The following is a 17146-nucleotide window of genomic DNA, read 5'->3' as shown; positions in this document are numbered from 1 at the left end:
CTTGTTAAAAACCAGTAACTAGTACTCATGAAAGCATAAGAATGTAAGTAATCGTTTATGACTCATAATTGTTACATATTTACCGTAAGTTATTTATCAAGTGTTTTTCAATAAAAAGACACGTCTAGATTGTTTACCTTTTTTCTAATTAGTTTTTTTTGTGAGAGACTAGAATTTAGATAAATTATTTGGGAGTAGAGACCTATCCTTGAGATCCATGCGTTGGTACTATTTGTTTAATTAAATCCAGTAACTGAGTTTCTTTATAAGAATCTTTTCAAAAGGACCAACAAAAGGTTTAGCTGTAAATTTTGCTAGAACATCGACTGAAGTATGAGAGGCTAATTTCTAGTTGATGATGTTTACCTACATCTTGACTTATATCACGCTATATTGAGCGTTGTATGTGTTAAAAATTAGATTTAGAAGTTTTTAGCCGATATGTTCCCTGTCCATAAAAGGGAATATATGTCTAATGTCCCATTCTACTCCTCTTACTTTAATCGCTTACTGTGATAACCAATTATAATTTTCTTTTATTTACGTCGCCATGTTATCTGTATGTAAAATAATTATGTAAGGGAAATATGAAATAAATATATACATTTTGTGAAATCATCATTTATTGAGAAAATTGTGTTATCAGATAGTGATAAACAATAAATAAATTAAATATATAAGGATTTAAATAGCGCTTCAAATCCCAGGCTTAAGGACGGCGTCCTTTCGTATTAGAAACTTAATGTACAAACATAAACACGTCAACACCTTGTTATTATGCACGAGGATATCGCGAGGGAAGCTGGGCGCGGCTCGAGCCCGCGGCGCGCTCGCATCTACATGAAACAATTCACTAAGGCAATTCATTGACTAGCTGCCGCGTCCACTTCCATCTTCTGAGAGTCTTGGTCTCCTTTCTCGTCCACTTGCATAGATTCTAACTTTTCATCTTTTTTGTCCTCCTTCTCTTTAGTCGTACTGTCTTTGCTCTTGTCACGTTTCTTGACTACTTTTTTCTTGGGAGTCTTTTTCTCCGCATCCTGTTCTTTTTTCTCTACTAGGACGGCTCGGGTCTCCTGGGGTCGCGTGTCGGGGGGCGGGACCTCTTTAGTTTCCTCCGGTTTAGCTTCCTCCGCCTGTGGCTCCTGGGGTATCTGCTCCTTGGTGTCTTGCGTGTCAGCCTTCGCCTCCTCTTTGGTGTCTTCTTTCATTTCTACCTCCCCGTTGGTCTGGTCTCCGGCCGCGGCCTGCATGTCCACATCCTGCGCCGGGGCGGGCGCCGCCGCCGCCGCCGCAGCTTTAGTGTTACTCTCCGCCTTGGCCTCTAGCACCGCTATACATTTCTGTATACACTTAATCGCCTCCTTTCTCGCCAGCCGGATGTTCTCCTTTCCGTCAGTTTCGATATTGTCTAGTTTGATGAGGTTCCTCGTCAGCATCTCGTCGAGGTAAAGGTACTGCTTGTCATTTTTGGCGCCGGCGAAGTTCTCGACTTCGGACATCAGGTTGAGGACGTCAGTCTGGATGGCGAGGATGACTGTGATGGGGTCTGCCGGGGTGGTTTGTTGCCTGGGCGGAGGGGAGGGCGCTTGCGGCGGCGGTTGCTGCTGTTGCGGGTGCTGTTGCTGCTGCTGCTGGTGTTGCTGGTGCTGTTGCTGCTGGTGTTGTTGCGGCGGCGGAGCCTGCTGCTGAGGATGGTGCGTCTTCGCAAACTGCTCCTCCTGCGTCGGCCGCTTGGGCGACTGCGAGCGCTGCGGGGAGGCGCCGCGGTACGCGTTCTGCGGGTAGGCCTTCTGCTGCGTGAAGGGCTGCGGGCCCTGGCGGAAGCCCTTGTTGAAGGGCGTGCCGAAGGCGCGCGAGAAGTTGGGCGGGTGGTGGAAGGCGGGGCCGTCGTCGGCGAAGTACTGGTCGCGGTCGACGTGCGGCGGCGGCGCGTAGTGCGGCTGCGGCTTGGTCTCGCCGAAGTGCGCGCCGTGGTCGACGTTCTTGTTGATGACGGGCTCGTCGCGGCCCTCAACGAAGATGGGGATGTGGCGCACGTTGCCGGCCTGCTGCTGCTGCTGCGGCTGCGGCTGCGGCTGCGGCTCGGGCTGGTCGGGCTGGTGGGCGCTCATGGTGTGCGGCGGGCGCGCGTCGGGGGGCGCGGACATGGAGCGCTGCGCGCGGTCGTCCGCATCGACCGACGGGTCGGCGGCGCTCTTCTGGCCTAGATCGACCGTGTTCCGTAATCCGTACTGCGGGAGATGTGGGGAGGGGCCGTCTTCAGTCTGTGTGGCGGCGGAGCTCTGCTGGGGCTGCGGGGAGGCCGGCGCGGGCGGCGCCTGGGCCGGCTGCTGCTGTGTGTGGGGCTGTTGAGCCTGGTGGGCCTGCTGGGGCTGGTGGGGATGTTGGGGCTGGTGGTCCTGGTGGGCCTGGTGGGACTGGTGGGACTGGTGAGCCTGGGGTTCCTCGAACCGGCGGGCCCAGTGCGAGGGCAACGAGTCGCGGAACTCTGGCGGGATGTCGTCGAAGGGGAATCTGTCGAAGCCGAATGCGTCGCCGAAATCTGAGAACAGTAAACGTTTCTTTGTAATGTAACCTGTAAGCAAATAGACATTCGTTAGAATGCTGTTTGCTACTTTGTAGTAAGAGACGTGGTTCATTTTATAGCTACCGGCTAAACTAAGCTGCTTAAAACTTGATAAGTAGGTCAGAATGCATATTTCTACAAAGCTTAGCAAAAACAGATTCATAAAAACGAATGGTTTCATTAATGTAATGACACTTTAGGGCTAGAGAGATGGCAGATAGTGCTCAGCAGTTGGATGCTTATAAGCTGAATTAGTAATGTTATTGCTCGAGGCACAATTTATTTCCTCCATTTAATTTAAACTAAAGATTAATTTATAAAGTGGCCATTAATAGATATGAAGTAGATAGTTACCGCCAGTGGCGTCCTGGCTGGAGGGCCTGCGCTTGCGCGCCCAGGTGGCGGGCCGCTGCCGCAGCCGCGCCGCTATGTCGGGGTGCCGCGCCGCGAGGGAGCTCCACGCGCCGGACTCGTCCTCATCAAACGGGAAACCGCGCTGAAACAAGAGAAAATACATACTTCAACACACCTGCCATACTTGCTAAAACTGTACACGTGTAAGTAGCTACCTATTTAAAAACCTCATCAAAGAAAACAAGCATTTTAAAAATCACTAATTTATGGAGTCACTACTATAACGGGTTTTTAGAAAATAACAGAATAATAATCACGGGCCACGAATTTACGTGTTACGATCTAGGTATCATTCAGATAGTCTGTGCGGAAAGAGAAGAGTCGTGGAATGTATTTGGCCCCATACATTCCACGACTCTTCTCTTTCCGCACAGACTCTAATTGGTACGAGCAAAGTTGTTTCAGATAACAAATAGACGGAAGAATATCAGCTCAATGCAATTCCTAACGCATGATAAATTTGTATGAAAATCCGGCGTGCGAGCAGTTTCCTAAATATTATAATTTACAGTCGTTTCTAGACAAAAGTTGTATCTAATGACAGTTTTTGTGTATCAATTTATATTTTTCCACCCACGTAACGTACGTTGAGGTATTTGTTGTGTGTCTAGTTAATACTAATAACATCGTCTTTCAAAAACATCATGTTACTCATATTGCTTGTGGCTATATACTCATATACTGCGCAATGCCTACACGAGACGACGTGGGCGTTAGCGTTGTTATTAAATCTTGATTATACTATACCAGGAAAACACCTTAGTCACTTATCTCCGTACCTATCGTTTCCCATATAACAACGGGTATGCTCAATTGACATCATATTACAGCACAAAACAGCAGGACATCGTTTTTATAAGAGTTTTATTTATAATTTAAACGTGTTCTGTTGGTAGGCTGATAAACCCAGGCGCGGACGGCGGTAGCGGCGAAGACCATATAAGGCAAGGCCGACCGAGGGCGGCCTCAACGGACACTTTCTTATTGGGCCGAGTTATGTTAATTCCGAGTCGATACCCGGACAATTACGGAAATAAAAATATATTGAACATTGTCTCGGACTTGAATTTGGGTAGGTCAGCATACCGGTGACATTGTTGTTATGAGTAGGTACTTTTTTTTCAACATTACGTAAAATTAAGAACTAACAATTTCAAGTCGATCGTAAACTCCAGTGAAAACAAAAGCCTATATTACCAAGCACAAGGGAAAATACTAACAAGTCACAAAAGACACAACTGTGTCCACAACAGTCACCGCACAAGCACTCAAATGCCATTGCCGCGAGTCAGATATGACTGCACAATTTGTAGACGATTACTGCGAGACGCACTCGAATTATCACAACAAATTGTTAAGAGGCCGGTATCGATTTTAGTCGCAAAAATGTAAAATTGATAGATTTAGTCGATGAAATTGTACACCTTTTGTTACGTAATAGAAATAACAAGTACTTGTATCTATTAGAACGTCTTCTTATCTTGCATTTGTACAGATCATTTTTTTGAAAACTGACTCACTAAATTAGTAATGATTTTTTTTCTGATGGACGTTTAGGTAAACGCGCGTAAAGTACTGATTTAGTCGATCTTATTTGTAAATTTCGTAAAGTTTGGACTGTTAAAAATGATAATTTTGTATTACACATATCCTATACTCCAACTTGCATAGACTACATTTTTAGGGTTCCGTAGCCAAATGGCAAAAAACGGAACCCTTATAGATTCGTCATGTCTGTCTGTCTGTCCGTCTGTCCGTCCGTATGTCACAGCCACTTTTCTCCGAAACTATAAGAACTATACTGTTGAAACTTGGTAAGTAGATGTATTCTGTGAACCGCATTAAGATTTTCACACAAAAATAGAAAAAAAACAATACATTTTTGGGGTTCCCCATACTTCGAACTGAAACTCAAAAATTTTTTTTCATCAAACCCATACGTGTGGGGTATCTATGGATAGGTCTTCAAAAATGATATTGAGGTTTCTAATATCATTTTTTTCTAAACTGAATAGTTTGCGCGAGAGACACTTCCAAAGTGGTAAAATGTGTGTCCCCCCCCCCTGTAACTTCTAAAATAAGAGAATGATAAAACTAAAAAAAATATATGATGTACATTACCATGTAAACTTCCACCGAAAATTGGTTTGAACGAGATCTAGTAAGTAGTTTTTTTTTTATACGTCATAAATCGCCTAAATACGGAACCCTTCATGGGCGAGTCCGACTCGCACTTGGCCGCTTTTTTTGTTATATGATACTGAACGAGAGTAAATGAAAGTTATACGAAATCAATTTTCACCAGAAATTACTTCAAAACACGTGAACATTTTTCGTGAAAATCGACTTATTTCAACGTAATATTGATACTTAAACAATCTACAACATTTCCTGAAACTGTTCTTATACATCATTTTTTATAATTTATAACTATAATTTTATGATGAATTTTTAAAAACTGCCCCTTCTCGTCACGTATTGCCTGTGACGCACGCTCGGGACCTTATTATTAAAAGGCAAGATGAGAAGACGTGTTAATAGAAACCAATACTTGTTATTTAGATATTACGTAACAAAAGGAGTACAATTTCAACGACTTAATCTATCAATTTTACATTTTGGCTCTAAAATCGTTAACGGAGCCTTAAGTAACGAGGCGCGACCGTGTTAGTAGCGAGTGCTAAAGACACGTAATCTTGATCGTCCGGTCCCATACAATACAAATTGCCGTGGAGACATAAATTTATAGCGATATTATCTTTGACAAATTGGATTAAATTTATCTTGCAACTCGTGCGCAAATACACAACGTCAATATATTTTAAAGATGAATTAAGTAGCTTTAAGATGAATTAAGAATTTAGTCGTTTTAAAGGCGTAATTGAGGATAGGTATTAAAAGTTGATAGTCCACTCATTATCAAGTCTGTTATTAAAATATTAAACTCAAAAGGACCTTCTAAAATTAGCGGATGACAGAAATACCTACAGTCTTGTTTACCACAACGCCATTTGGCGTTAGGTACTACTCGATCCAAATCTGAATAAATTAGGTCGACTTCTCAGAAGTATTAATTGCCATATAACTTCTTTTTAGTCCAACAATAAATAAATACTAAATCACTCTGTGTGTGTCAATCTTAATAGATCACAAACATATCGCGTCGTATGTAAGTTAACGACATAATGGTTTGATAAAATTATATTTATGACGACAATTAATAGAGTAATTGACAAGCGCAAAAGGAAACCAGAATGTGATTCGCGGACATAATTCACTTTATTAGCAAATTGAATTTGAGTCGTGACTGCCTAATCGCCGCTAAACGCGAAAATCACCAGAAACACCAACAGGGAATACAGCCGAAGCTATTCTATATCGTAGTGCAGAATTCTTAGTTCCGGAATGATAACTTGTCCGTTATCACGTCACTAAACGCGTTAACTGCTGAACTAACAACTCACGATGATCAATGTCTGACTGTCTGTTGACCAATCATATATTTACAAAAAATTACATTACGCCGCGAAGACTTTCAAACCGATTGACATCGTCTCTACAAACCAATTTAAGAATTTTCCTTTTTAGAAATACTAGTTTTGAAGAAAGTCTAGATGGATGGATTTCGCACCTTACATCATTATTTGTTCGGAGTATTTAGCAACATACGAGTGAGAAGTTTCTCTTTCTCGCCGGAATAAGGATAAGTTGCGAAAACGACCGTAGCGACCGCACTCTGATGATTTGCACAGGGTGAGATCACCGGGGGACAAGCAAAAACCGATTACCACAACACTGATTATTAAGTAATCTGCGTCGTAAGAGAACATAAACAACTAGGTAGGTATTTAAAATATATTATTATCATGAACTAAAACTTCATCGGCATCTTGCTTTAAAACTTTATTTTGAAGAAGTTTTATATAAGGCAAAGTTTGCATAAGGTAGGTACTTAACTAGCGACCTCATAACTGTAAATTACTTTTTGAAATGAAAATAAAAAATGTTGAAGCAGAATAAGACGCATATTCGACAGTTGTTTTTTTTTGCAAGTCAATGGCCAAGCTTTGATGGCAATGAAACAAAAAAATCTTTTGAATGTTAAACATTAAAGTTATTGTTAGCCAACGGGACGTAGGCGGGACAAATGTTAAGGTGTATTGACAACGCAAAGGAACTATTCCTAATTTACAACTAAGGCCATTCGTTTAATCGAAGACGAAATTAATTCTAGTTAGGCGACACAATCTTTTGCACAATCTACAAAGATGGTAAAGAACGAAAACAACTTCCGTTCAAGGAAAACGTAGAGAAATCGTCATTATGCATTTACTAATAAAGAAATAGTGTTGGTCATCGAGAACATTATTGAATCCGCCGTATTTGCACGGTCGTGGGCGTCAGATGGCGTCACGACAACTCCGAGCCCGTTTATGTGCAAACGATGGATTTGCCGTCTAAGCCGAGCGCGGTGACATCATCTCAGGTAGAGTGTTTGTGAGAGCCGTGAACGTGACCGATCGCCGGCTTCGGGCGAAAAGTCAACAATCAGTAAGAAAGATCGTTTTAGCACGTGGAATGATGTAGTATTTGGATAGAATAATATACTAGAAACACGTGACGATGACGAGGCAGAGTGTAAAAAAAGAACAAAATAAATAGTCGACAAGCTGTTTTGCAAGACAACTTAGTCCTCAACGTTTCTATAAAGTGCCTAATTTTCAATTGTATTTTCTGTACAGTATTTATCTGCAATTGGAACTATTCCTCTATCCTAGTTGTCAATCACCCCGGAAGAAGTACGTTTCGAAACTTTGGCCGAAGTGGATTGTTTTTGGGTCAAACCGGACCTATCTTAAGCGTTTAGATAGTAACTGGTCATCAAACAACCAGCACACATTTCCAGAAGCACTCAGGGAGAGTTTACAACAGTTGCAGCCAACTGACCCGTTTACATGCGTTTACGACTGAGGAACAACATGTGTTCAACCAATATTCGATTGAAAGTGCAGAGATTAAATCTTATTTAGAACACTACCGGTAGGAATACAGAAGAGCACTAGTGTTTGAAGTCTGTTTATCTGTACATTTGCCGAAGCTCTACATAGTAAAGTCCGTAGTAATATTAACAGAAAAGTACATAAAACTAGTCTTAAAAGTCAGACTATTTACTAATTACCAAGATGGAAAGACATCGTAAATTGTCCGTGTTTTTAAAAGAAAATCAACAAGTGCGATGATAAATAAAGTACCCGGGTTGCCATGTTAAGAAAACTTGAATAACTGCGGAAAACAGCAATTCTGACTACCTGTCTTGCGCATACTAAAACCATAAGAAAATAAATGCACGTGCCGATGCAATTGTAAGGGTGCACACCAATGATTAGATATGATATTTAATAACCTAAATGACTTCATCTGTAGCACCAAAAATGTTAAGAGGGAAGGCTACTGTTTCTGTTTTGGCAAACAAAAGTGGTTAATATTTTGAAATGGCCAAAATCTCCTGTTTGGATAATTACAGGAAATTGTTGGCGGCGATCGAGACAAACGTATGTGCGCGTGCGCTGGTGAGTCACGCAGCGTCGCGACGTCACTACATGTTTACATTCGCAAGCGTATTCTGTAATCCGAATTATATCCATTGCCAAAAATTTTTTGAGGAGAAAATATTTGAAGATACATGTTGAAATTTTAATTTTTCTATTGTTTTCCTGCACCAAGAACAAGGTACGAGGGCTCTACTTACTTACACAGCTCCTTTAGGTCCAGCCGGGCTAGCACATGATTGGCGCGACAGTATCTCGCGGCGAGATATTTATTTATTTATCGTATAGCATTTATTTTACACTGTTCGTTCATTCATGCATAGTTACATAGTTTATAATCTAAATCTACATTTTTCCAAGAAAGTAATGGCTGCTCTCGTTATGGTCTTAAAGTCTTCCACTGGGCCATCGTACTTTGTTAGTGGGCACTCCAAAACGATATGCCGAACGGTTTGCTTAGGGCATCCGCATTCGCAGCATTCTTGGTCGCTCCAACCCCACTTTTTCCGAAGATGGGCACAGTGGCCAATTCCTGTTCTCAGGCGGTTGAGTATGCACCAGGCACGGCGTGATTCATTAAAGCCAGGCGCGTGGCTCCGCGGGTTTAGCTCGAAGAGATCAGATGGAGCGTCTGCTTGCGTCCATTCTTCGAACCAGGCGTCGTTCAGGTTCCACTGTGAGCGTGGTTGGTGGATAAGGAGAACCGGTGAATCTCATAACTAAGACGAACCGCCCACAGTTTATTGAGACAAAATTGGCTATTGTAGATCTATTTAGGTAGGCTATCTAGGTACCAGCTGGTGTCTTGTATCTATCGTACTTTGGAGAGGTAACCGGTCGTTGTAAATGTCATTAATATCACTTGAGCTGATTAGCGGAATTTCAAGAAAACCAAAGGCTTTCACGGTCTGAATTATGTATAAGTACCTATAAAAGATTTTCCTTATAAAAAGAACAAAAGAATTGAATTGTTTGGATTACAGGAGAATTAATTTTAATACGCAGTGCGCCGAACGTCGGGGTTATAATGAATCATTATTCATGAGCACCACCTACGGATTATCTGGACCAGAAGGTGAAATAAACAGGTGCAATAAAACAGCCATACAAAGATTAAATTTATCAAAAGTTTCAATAATATTAACCAAAGTGATGCTACTGATCAATTATCATCTACTAATAATAGCATAAACAAATCAATGAGGCTTCGTCTAAAAATACTTAATGACGATTTTGTCATAAGGCCGTTCGATAGTTTTTTTTTATTTAGGTCTTTTAATATCTCGGAGACCGAGCTTTGCTCGGAAAATGTATAAAAATTCAAAAATGCGCGCTCCCCCTAAAACCCCCATATATAGTAAATTTCATCGAAATCGTTAGAGCCGTTTTCGAGATATAATATAAATAAATAAACAAGAATTGCTCGTTTAAAGGTATTACATTATTTCCCCTACTAACTACATTTACATTTTACATACGTACATGCCGAGGTAGCCATGTAAAACAAAGAAGCAGGTAATTTCCTTATGTAGGACGTGCGGAAATCGTTTTGGGCCCGCGTCCAGGATTATTCACGCACAAAATTGCGTTCTAACTTGGCAAACGCTCAATTAAGAAAAATATGCGTGTTATTATTTTGTTTTTGTTTTTTTATTTTTATATGAACACTTACCCGAAATATTTCGTCAGATGATCAAAACTCACTAATTCAAAAAATAAGTTTTTGGCAAAAAAACAAGTTTTGGTACAAGCTTTTATCGCCGACTGTACTTTTCTTACGACAGACAGCTAATACTCATCGAGACAATTCTAAAAACCCCTAACACAATTAGGTTGCGTTGTTTCATCACAGAGTTCCTATGGCCAGTTGGCCACCTCCTGTCTCCATCATCAGATCAGTTCGACAGTACCATATTATTGTATTGTCATCAGAACTACTATACAGCTGCCAATTTTCATGACGCTACGATCCTTGGAAGATGGTTAAATTAGTATAAGCAATTTATTCCTGTGATATAAACGACATTGTTACATATTGGCATGTCCAATGTCCACGCTACGAAACATGTTGTCCTACCAGATTTTTTAAGTTATCTATATTACCATGTTTAGCAATAAATGAAACCTTTTAAAAATAATTAAAAAATGTAAATTAAATAAGGTAAGTACCCCTATTAACGAGGGGGTTAAGCAAGTTTTCCAAAAAGAGCCAAAAATTAAGCATAACCCAACCACGGTGTATGTTACAGTTAACGGGCTGCTGCTGAATGTAAGCAAGTCCAACGTTATGGTTTTTTCAGGACGACACGTCTCACTACCACCATGTATATCTGACGTCCCGATGACGCTATGTACCGAGTGCAGGTTTCTTGGTTTTATGATGGACGCGAACCTGAACTGGAAGTGCCATGTCGACAAATTATGTGATAAGCTGAGTAGTGCCGTCTATGTATTAAGAAAATTGAAACCTCTTATATCGCAAATTGCATTAAAATCGGTTTACTTTGCCATATTTCATTCGCGAATGTCTTACGGTTCTATAATGTGGGGTAGCTCGACGGATGCGAATCGAGTCTTAATACTACAAAAGCGTGCCCTGCGCGCCATGGCTGGCGTTAAAACAAGACATTCGTGTAGGGGTATTTTCGTAGACTACCGAATAATGACGCACTACTCACTACATATGTTTGAGGTTTTGATGTTTGTCAGAAATAACTTATCGTCATTTTCTAAAGTAAACGTCTCTGGCAAGGTGATTCGCTCAACAGGGCGCCTTAGAACTGTCCCGCGTCGCATGGCACTTGCAGGGAAAAACCCGCGTGTCATCGGCCCTACTTATTACGAGCGACTACCCCTAGACTTGAAAGACGAGCCCTCTGACAAAATATTTAAGAGCCGTTTGAGAAACTTTTTATTGGATAAACCACTGTATTCTGTAAAAGAGTTTTATGAAATCACTAATTAGATTTACTTAGATTGTTGACATCTGAATTGTAAGGTTTATTATAATTTATTATTTATTACTTTAATGACGATCCTCTCATTGTGACCTTAATTATATTTTAAATATTTGTTTTTAATTTATTGTGATACTACTGACATACGATTTGTAATTTAATACCTAAATTTTGAATGAAATTTTGATTGTTATTCTTCATACTTATTCAATTATTTCGTAATGTAAAAAAACTGACAATCACAATATAAATCCCTGACAATCTACCATGTGTAATTTTAAGTGAAATTGTATATTGTGAGATAAATAAATCATATCATATCATATCATATGAACCGAGAAATATTTTTTTAGGATAGTTTGGTAATTCAAGTTTATATTAATTCCGTTTCTGACCTTATTTTGGACAATTATACCGACAGGAAACAATAATTATTAAAAACAAAATGTCTAATTCGCCTTTTACCGTGGTAAATGACAACTGCTACCGAACTACCGAGACTTAATTTGTAATTGTGGTTAGTAGGAATAGGTACAATAGAGTCAACTGACAGACTGAAAGAATATGTCATGTAAGTCATGTTATGATTCAGGTATTTTTCTGCAAAAATATAAATGAGAAGGAGAGAAGCAGCACCATGAAAATAAAAGTAATTTTAATGTATATAAAAAAAAATGCTCGCAAAGGTCAGTTAACTCTATTGTCCAAATACCATAACCTCATTTGTCATTATAGACTAACAATTAGCTACTAAAGGCGACAAAATTCTAAATAAGGTAATGTTTATTGTTTAAGATACGTTAGACGAAAAGTTTAGCAAAAGTTCAAAGTACCCCAGATGCTTACCTCATCCCTCTTCCCGTGGTATTCCGGTGGCTTCTCTAAAACAACAGGTGATTCCATTTCCTTAATCCTAAACACTGGAATGTATCACAGATAAACACTTCACTTGGTTGCGTGTGGCACGCGAATACTGATAAAGTTGGCTTGGTAACGTTCGCTCTCGTTTCTCAATGTATACTGAGTCGACGGTGAGCACCGCCTGGCATTTATACGCTCTGTCGGAACACGCTTCGAGAAGTGCCTGGATTGTTCGAGAACGGGGCTTCGCTAGACGTTTCGAGGCGGTCGATTTGTAAGCGACGAGTCCATTGCTGCTGCTCAACGCGGCTTGCTAACTTTTGTGAATGAGGGGAGGAACTAAAGCGGCAATGTACGCTTGCAAGAACTGTGCCACATTTTCCTACTTAAAGCTCGGGCAAAAAGTTCGCATGCGTGGTCGGGGCGCTTGGAACTTTCGAGCTTTTTCTACTTTATTTGGGATATTATGATGTGGCGCCCTTAAAGGGACTTCAATATGGCGAATTTTTCTTTTTATACAAACTTGCATAAACTTCCGAAAAGTACCTTCCCAAGATCCTCCTTCCTCGATACATTGATGCATATATTAAAATAATTACAGACTACCAAAGGGATGTCTATAAATAATGTAACGTACTTATATCTTATTTTATTCGTCGCCATGTATGAATCACCAAATGCAATTTATTTATTGTAGTGACAAGACAATGCCAATTACATGTGTGTTTATTATTAAATTTCCTTCAGCGATCCTTATACTCGCAAGAAACATTTGTACCTGACACAGCTTATGTAGTCTTAAACAAATAAGTTAGTCATAAAATATCACATAAAACGATTGTTTCGTTATATAAGCGGTCACCAGGTAAATAAACACTGCTGTAAAGGCAGGATTCCACTGGTGTGCGGCACAAGCGTTTTTGTACTGAATATGCTTCTGCCGCACACTGGTGGAATCCCGTCCATTTATTTATTATTTACAAGTCGCAATAATGTTTGAACAAATGTCTTAGATTCTTCAGGGCTTTAGATAATCTATCAATACATTTATTGGTGTACCTACGATCGAGATGTGGGACAATTTACCGACGGCTATAATAATAGTCTCATCTCCGCGCGTTCCTCCCAACAGTTAGCCGGAATGTCGAAGCCATTCATATCTGGGGGCACGGAAGTGCCCCCGCCAGGTCGAGCGCGAAGCAAACACTGCCGTACCATCCTTTACTGGAACCATTTCACCGCATTTTCAGGCCCCTATTTGAGAACCTCTGGATAAGACCAGAACGCAGAAATTTTCGTCATCCAGTAAGCTATAATCACATACTTAAAATCCAAAATTTCAAGTCTGTAGGTCATTTAGTTCCGAAGTTAAGCGAAAGCAAAGTTTCGCATTTATGACACTCATTCACTCATGATCATCAGAATAGAACTAGTACTTCCCATAAACTCAGAGAGCTGAAATTTGGTACAGAGTTAGGGTTTAATGGCCACATAAAGGTAAACCTAAAAATATTGCAATATCAGTCACGTTTTAAAGTCTAAGAACTGCATAAGTAAGTTTGTAATCCCATATAAATATATGATATTACAAAGATACTGTTGCAGTTCCTACAAATAGTAGGTAAAGTAAAGGTACACTACGATGTACGATGTGAGTATGAATGAAGATATGTTTAGTTATGATATGTGTATACATAGTATGGGTATGAGTACCCGAAAAGAAGAACTGCCTACAAAAAGAGATGAGATCCCATCAAAAACATTACATGTAAAAAGGTGCAAGTCTCGCAACGCTTTTACTACAAAAAAGTTTTGAGATGTAATGTGAAACCAAGTCGGTTATTTTAATCAGTGCCAGGGGGTGTTAAAACCGTATCAATAAGATATCTTTAATTTGTAATACATATAATGACTTAGCAATCGCACATAATGCTTTACTCGTACCGTACTCGTAAATATGTGTAATGCTCAAACTGCATGCAATTAGCGCTAGCGTTATGTTCAATTAGAATTATTTTTAATAGGTGACGATGATCCTTTTGTCATTATGCAGCCGTGCGATGGCCAAGTAATTATACGGCAACTTTAATGAAGCTGTTCTAATGAACTATTAGTGACCCGATCCTTCCAAGTTACCAAGTCCGAAAAATGCCGATCGGCCATTGCTCTATATAGTCATCGTAGTCGATGTAGGCTCTAGAGTACCTCCTCAAAATACCTCTTTAGTAGCTGCAACTATTATCTGCCAAGATGCTGTGGCCAATGATGATGATGATAATAATAGTAACAATAGACGGGAGGGGCAAATGCTGCTAATTTTGGCGTAACGTAGTGCGTTTATTAGTTTATCTACATTCTGTAATGTAGGTACAAATAATAAAGCCTGAGGTACATGTGCAGAATAATGATTTTGACAATTATCTACCTGTGGAAACTTGTAAGTCGCGCACTGTCTCTATGTCATTACCTAACTTGTTATTGTTACTCAAGCTGTAAGATTTCCTAACAAATAAAATAAAATCTCTACACTCTATTAGTATATGCTACCTCTAATAAGTAAAGTAGTAAGGACAGTAATGCCGACAAGACTAGAGACCGTGGTGGTACCTATCATCCGCTTTAAAGAAGGCATCGTCTTTTTCTAACGTATACTTACTAGAGTCTAGTAAATAAAGAAGACTGACAACTCCCCTACAACGCCGTGACAATCGTGAGTGTTGTAGGTTGTATATATAGTCAGCATCAATAGTAACGGATGAAACAACGCGCCAAAAGTATCTGCCACCCTGGAATACTTTTCCAACTAGAATAGAATAGAATCTCATTTAGAGATAATATACATGCATACAGGTAATCTTTACATTTACAGGGATAAAAGCTAAAATTGAAAAATAGTTAAGAAGCACACGAGGAACGCGGTGTTTTAAGGAGGTTGTCCTTCTTAAATATTTGCTGGTTTCTGCGTAAATATACCAGTATTGCATGGAAGTTCGTGAGGGGTAACAGGCGCCTGTGGCGAGCTACCGGAACAAGTGTAAGAATATTTTTATTGATGGTGAAAGGACCTAATTAAACACAATGTAAACAGTATTGAATTTACAACTTGAAACTCTTAGTACAACCTGGTACAACAGTAGTAGTACACTGAGTCAGTTTAAATTATACTGTATAAAATTAGCTATTAATAGAGAGGCTATAATATTCTTCAACAGCAGACCATAGTGCCGTGGCATTTGACTTGGCCTGCGAAAGGTCGTTGAACCGCTAAAGAAAACGCATTTAGATCACTCGCTACAATGCAGATGGAATACTAAAGGCAGAAGGTGGTTAATATATTATAATTTGATTCAAATGCAATAAATAGAAGAAGAACTGTACTTAAATTATTATGTACTTGTTGTACAGGTATTTATTTCTTTTGTCTACCAAGCACCAACATGCTAATTCAGCCGCGAAACAGATCGAATAAGACGAACGAAATTTACATACGGATGAATATGAAAACAAAATGTTGTACACGAAATGTTTTTCAATATCCGTCAAGCACCTTTCATTTTAGGTATGTAATTAATATGTCTAACTTACAGATATTAACAGATAATGGGTTCAATAACAGCTAATCCAGGTAGATTAATTAGATTAATTACAAATCAAACAGAATTAATGATCTCCTGCAGGCATGATTGGTACCAGATGGATTGCAATAACAACAGTCTATTCAGATTCAGACCAATGAGATCGGTAGCTCCAAGGTTGACCGCAACCCGTAAACAACACAACTGGGCCATGGAGTGTGTAGGATGCCGTCTGAGTTCTAAATACAGAAGTTTTGGTCAATATTGCGTAACTAAATGTACGCGAAAATTTTTGGTGACCTAAAAACACGGAGAATTTGTGTCGTCTGGAAAGTATTTCATGAGCGCAGACACTAATGAAGGCGTTGAAGCAATTTATTAACAGTAAATTACACGAATTTTTAGAATTAACATCATTATTACGCGTATGAGTATAACAATGAAAGTGTTTTGAGAGAACGGCCAATGTCATTGCGCTATTAACCAAGTGGTTTTAGAGATCTTTTACTGAGACCACGAGGAAATAATTAAACACATGATCAAAGCTGAAATGTAGTAAACAAAACATAAAGATGGCAGTCCCGCGTTGTTACCGACAGATATTTGCCTATTTATAACGTCCTGATCGTCTGGCTATCGCCTTCTATCTATACTCACATTTCGCTTCATTTTCTCATCATCCGGTGAATCAGTGTTGACAATTTCCTGGCAATCCGAAGGTTTTGTTCTTGAACTGAACACCACAGCACAGAGTCTAGTTTTTATTCTTCACACACCACTCACTCGCGCAGCTCGGTTCGTTTTGCACGTGCTGTGGGTGTATGCCGCGAATCACCGAAATAGAACTTTTGGAATAACTCTACACAAATTGTATTGCCTGCGTCACTCCGCGAAGAATACTAGAGTTGAAGATCAAGAACGGAAACGCGTTTGCGCTAGCTTCTGATTTATGGATGTGATGTGACACATTTTGTGGAGACGCGAGATGCAAACATGCACCGATCTTGTATGCAGTATTAAAGTTTGCTAAACGAAATTCAAACGTCTATTATAGACGTTTGAATTTCGTTTTACTAGAGATTCATGCAGGTTTCTTTGCAATTATTTTCTTTACCGAAGCCAATGGTAAATAGGTAGTGAATTGTATTTATTCCTCGCCACAAGTAACAATAAAATCCATGGAACTACCAGTCAAGAGGCCAACGATTGCTAAATGCAATC

At 39.8% G+C, this 17146-nt stretch overlaps 1 protein-coding gene across 1 annotated transcript; it reads right to left on the bottom strand.

Annotated features, from left to right (window-relative positions):
- Positions 1–605: 605 nt before the first annotated feature.
- Positions 606–12526, bottom strand: LOC134651190 (BAG domain-containing protein Samui-like). Its single transcript, XM_063506241.1, has 3 exons — positions 12336–12526; positions 2924–3065; positions 606–2545 (listed from the first exon to the last, which is right to left on the bottom strand). Exons 1-3 carry the CDS (start codon positions 12390–12392, stop codon positions 864–866), a joined length of 1881 nt encoding a protein of 626 aa, XP_063362311.1. The 5' UTR covers positions 12393–12526; the 3' UTR covers positions 606–863.
- Between the last annotated feature and the right edge of the window lie 4620 nt (positions 12527–17146).

Source organism: Cydia amplana, chromosome 9 (assembly GCF_948474715.1).
Source record: "Cydia amplana chromosome 9, ilCydAmpl1.1, whole genome shotgun sequence".
Lineage (NCBI taxonomy): Eukaryota > Metazoa > Arthropoda > Insecta > Lepidoptera > Tortricidae > Cydia > Cydia amplana.
This window is presented reverse-complemented; position numbering and strand designations above follow the sequence as displayed.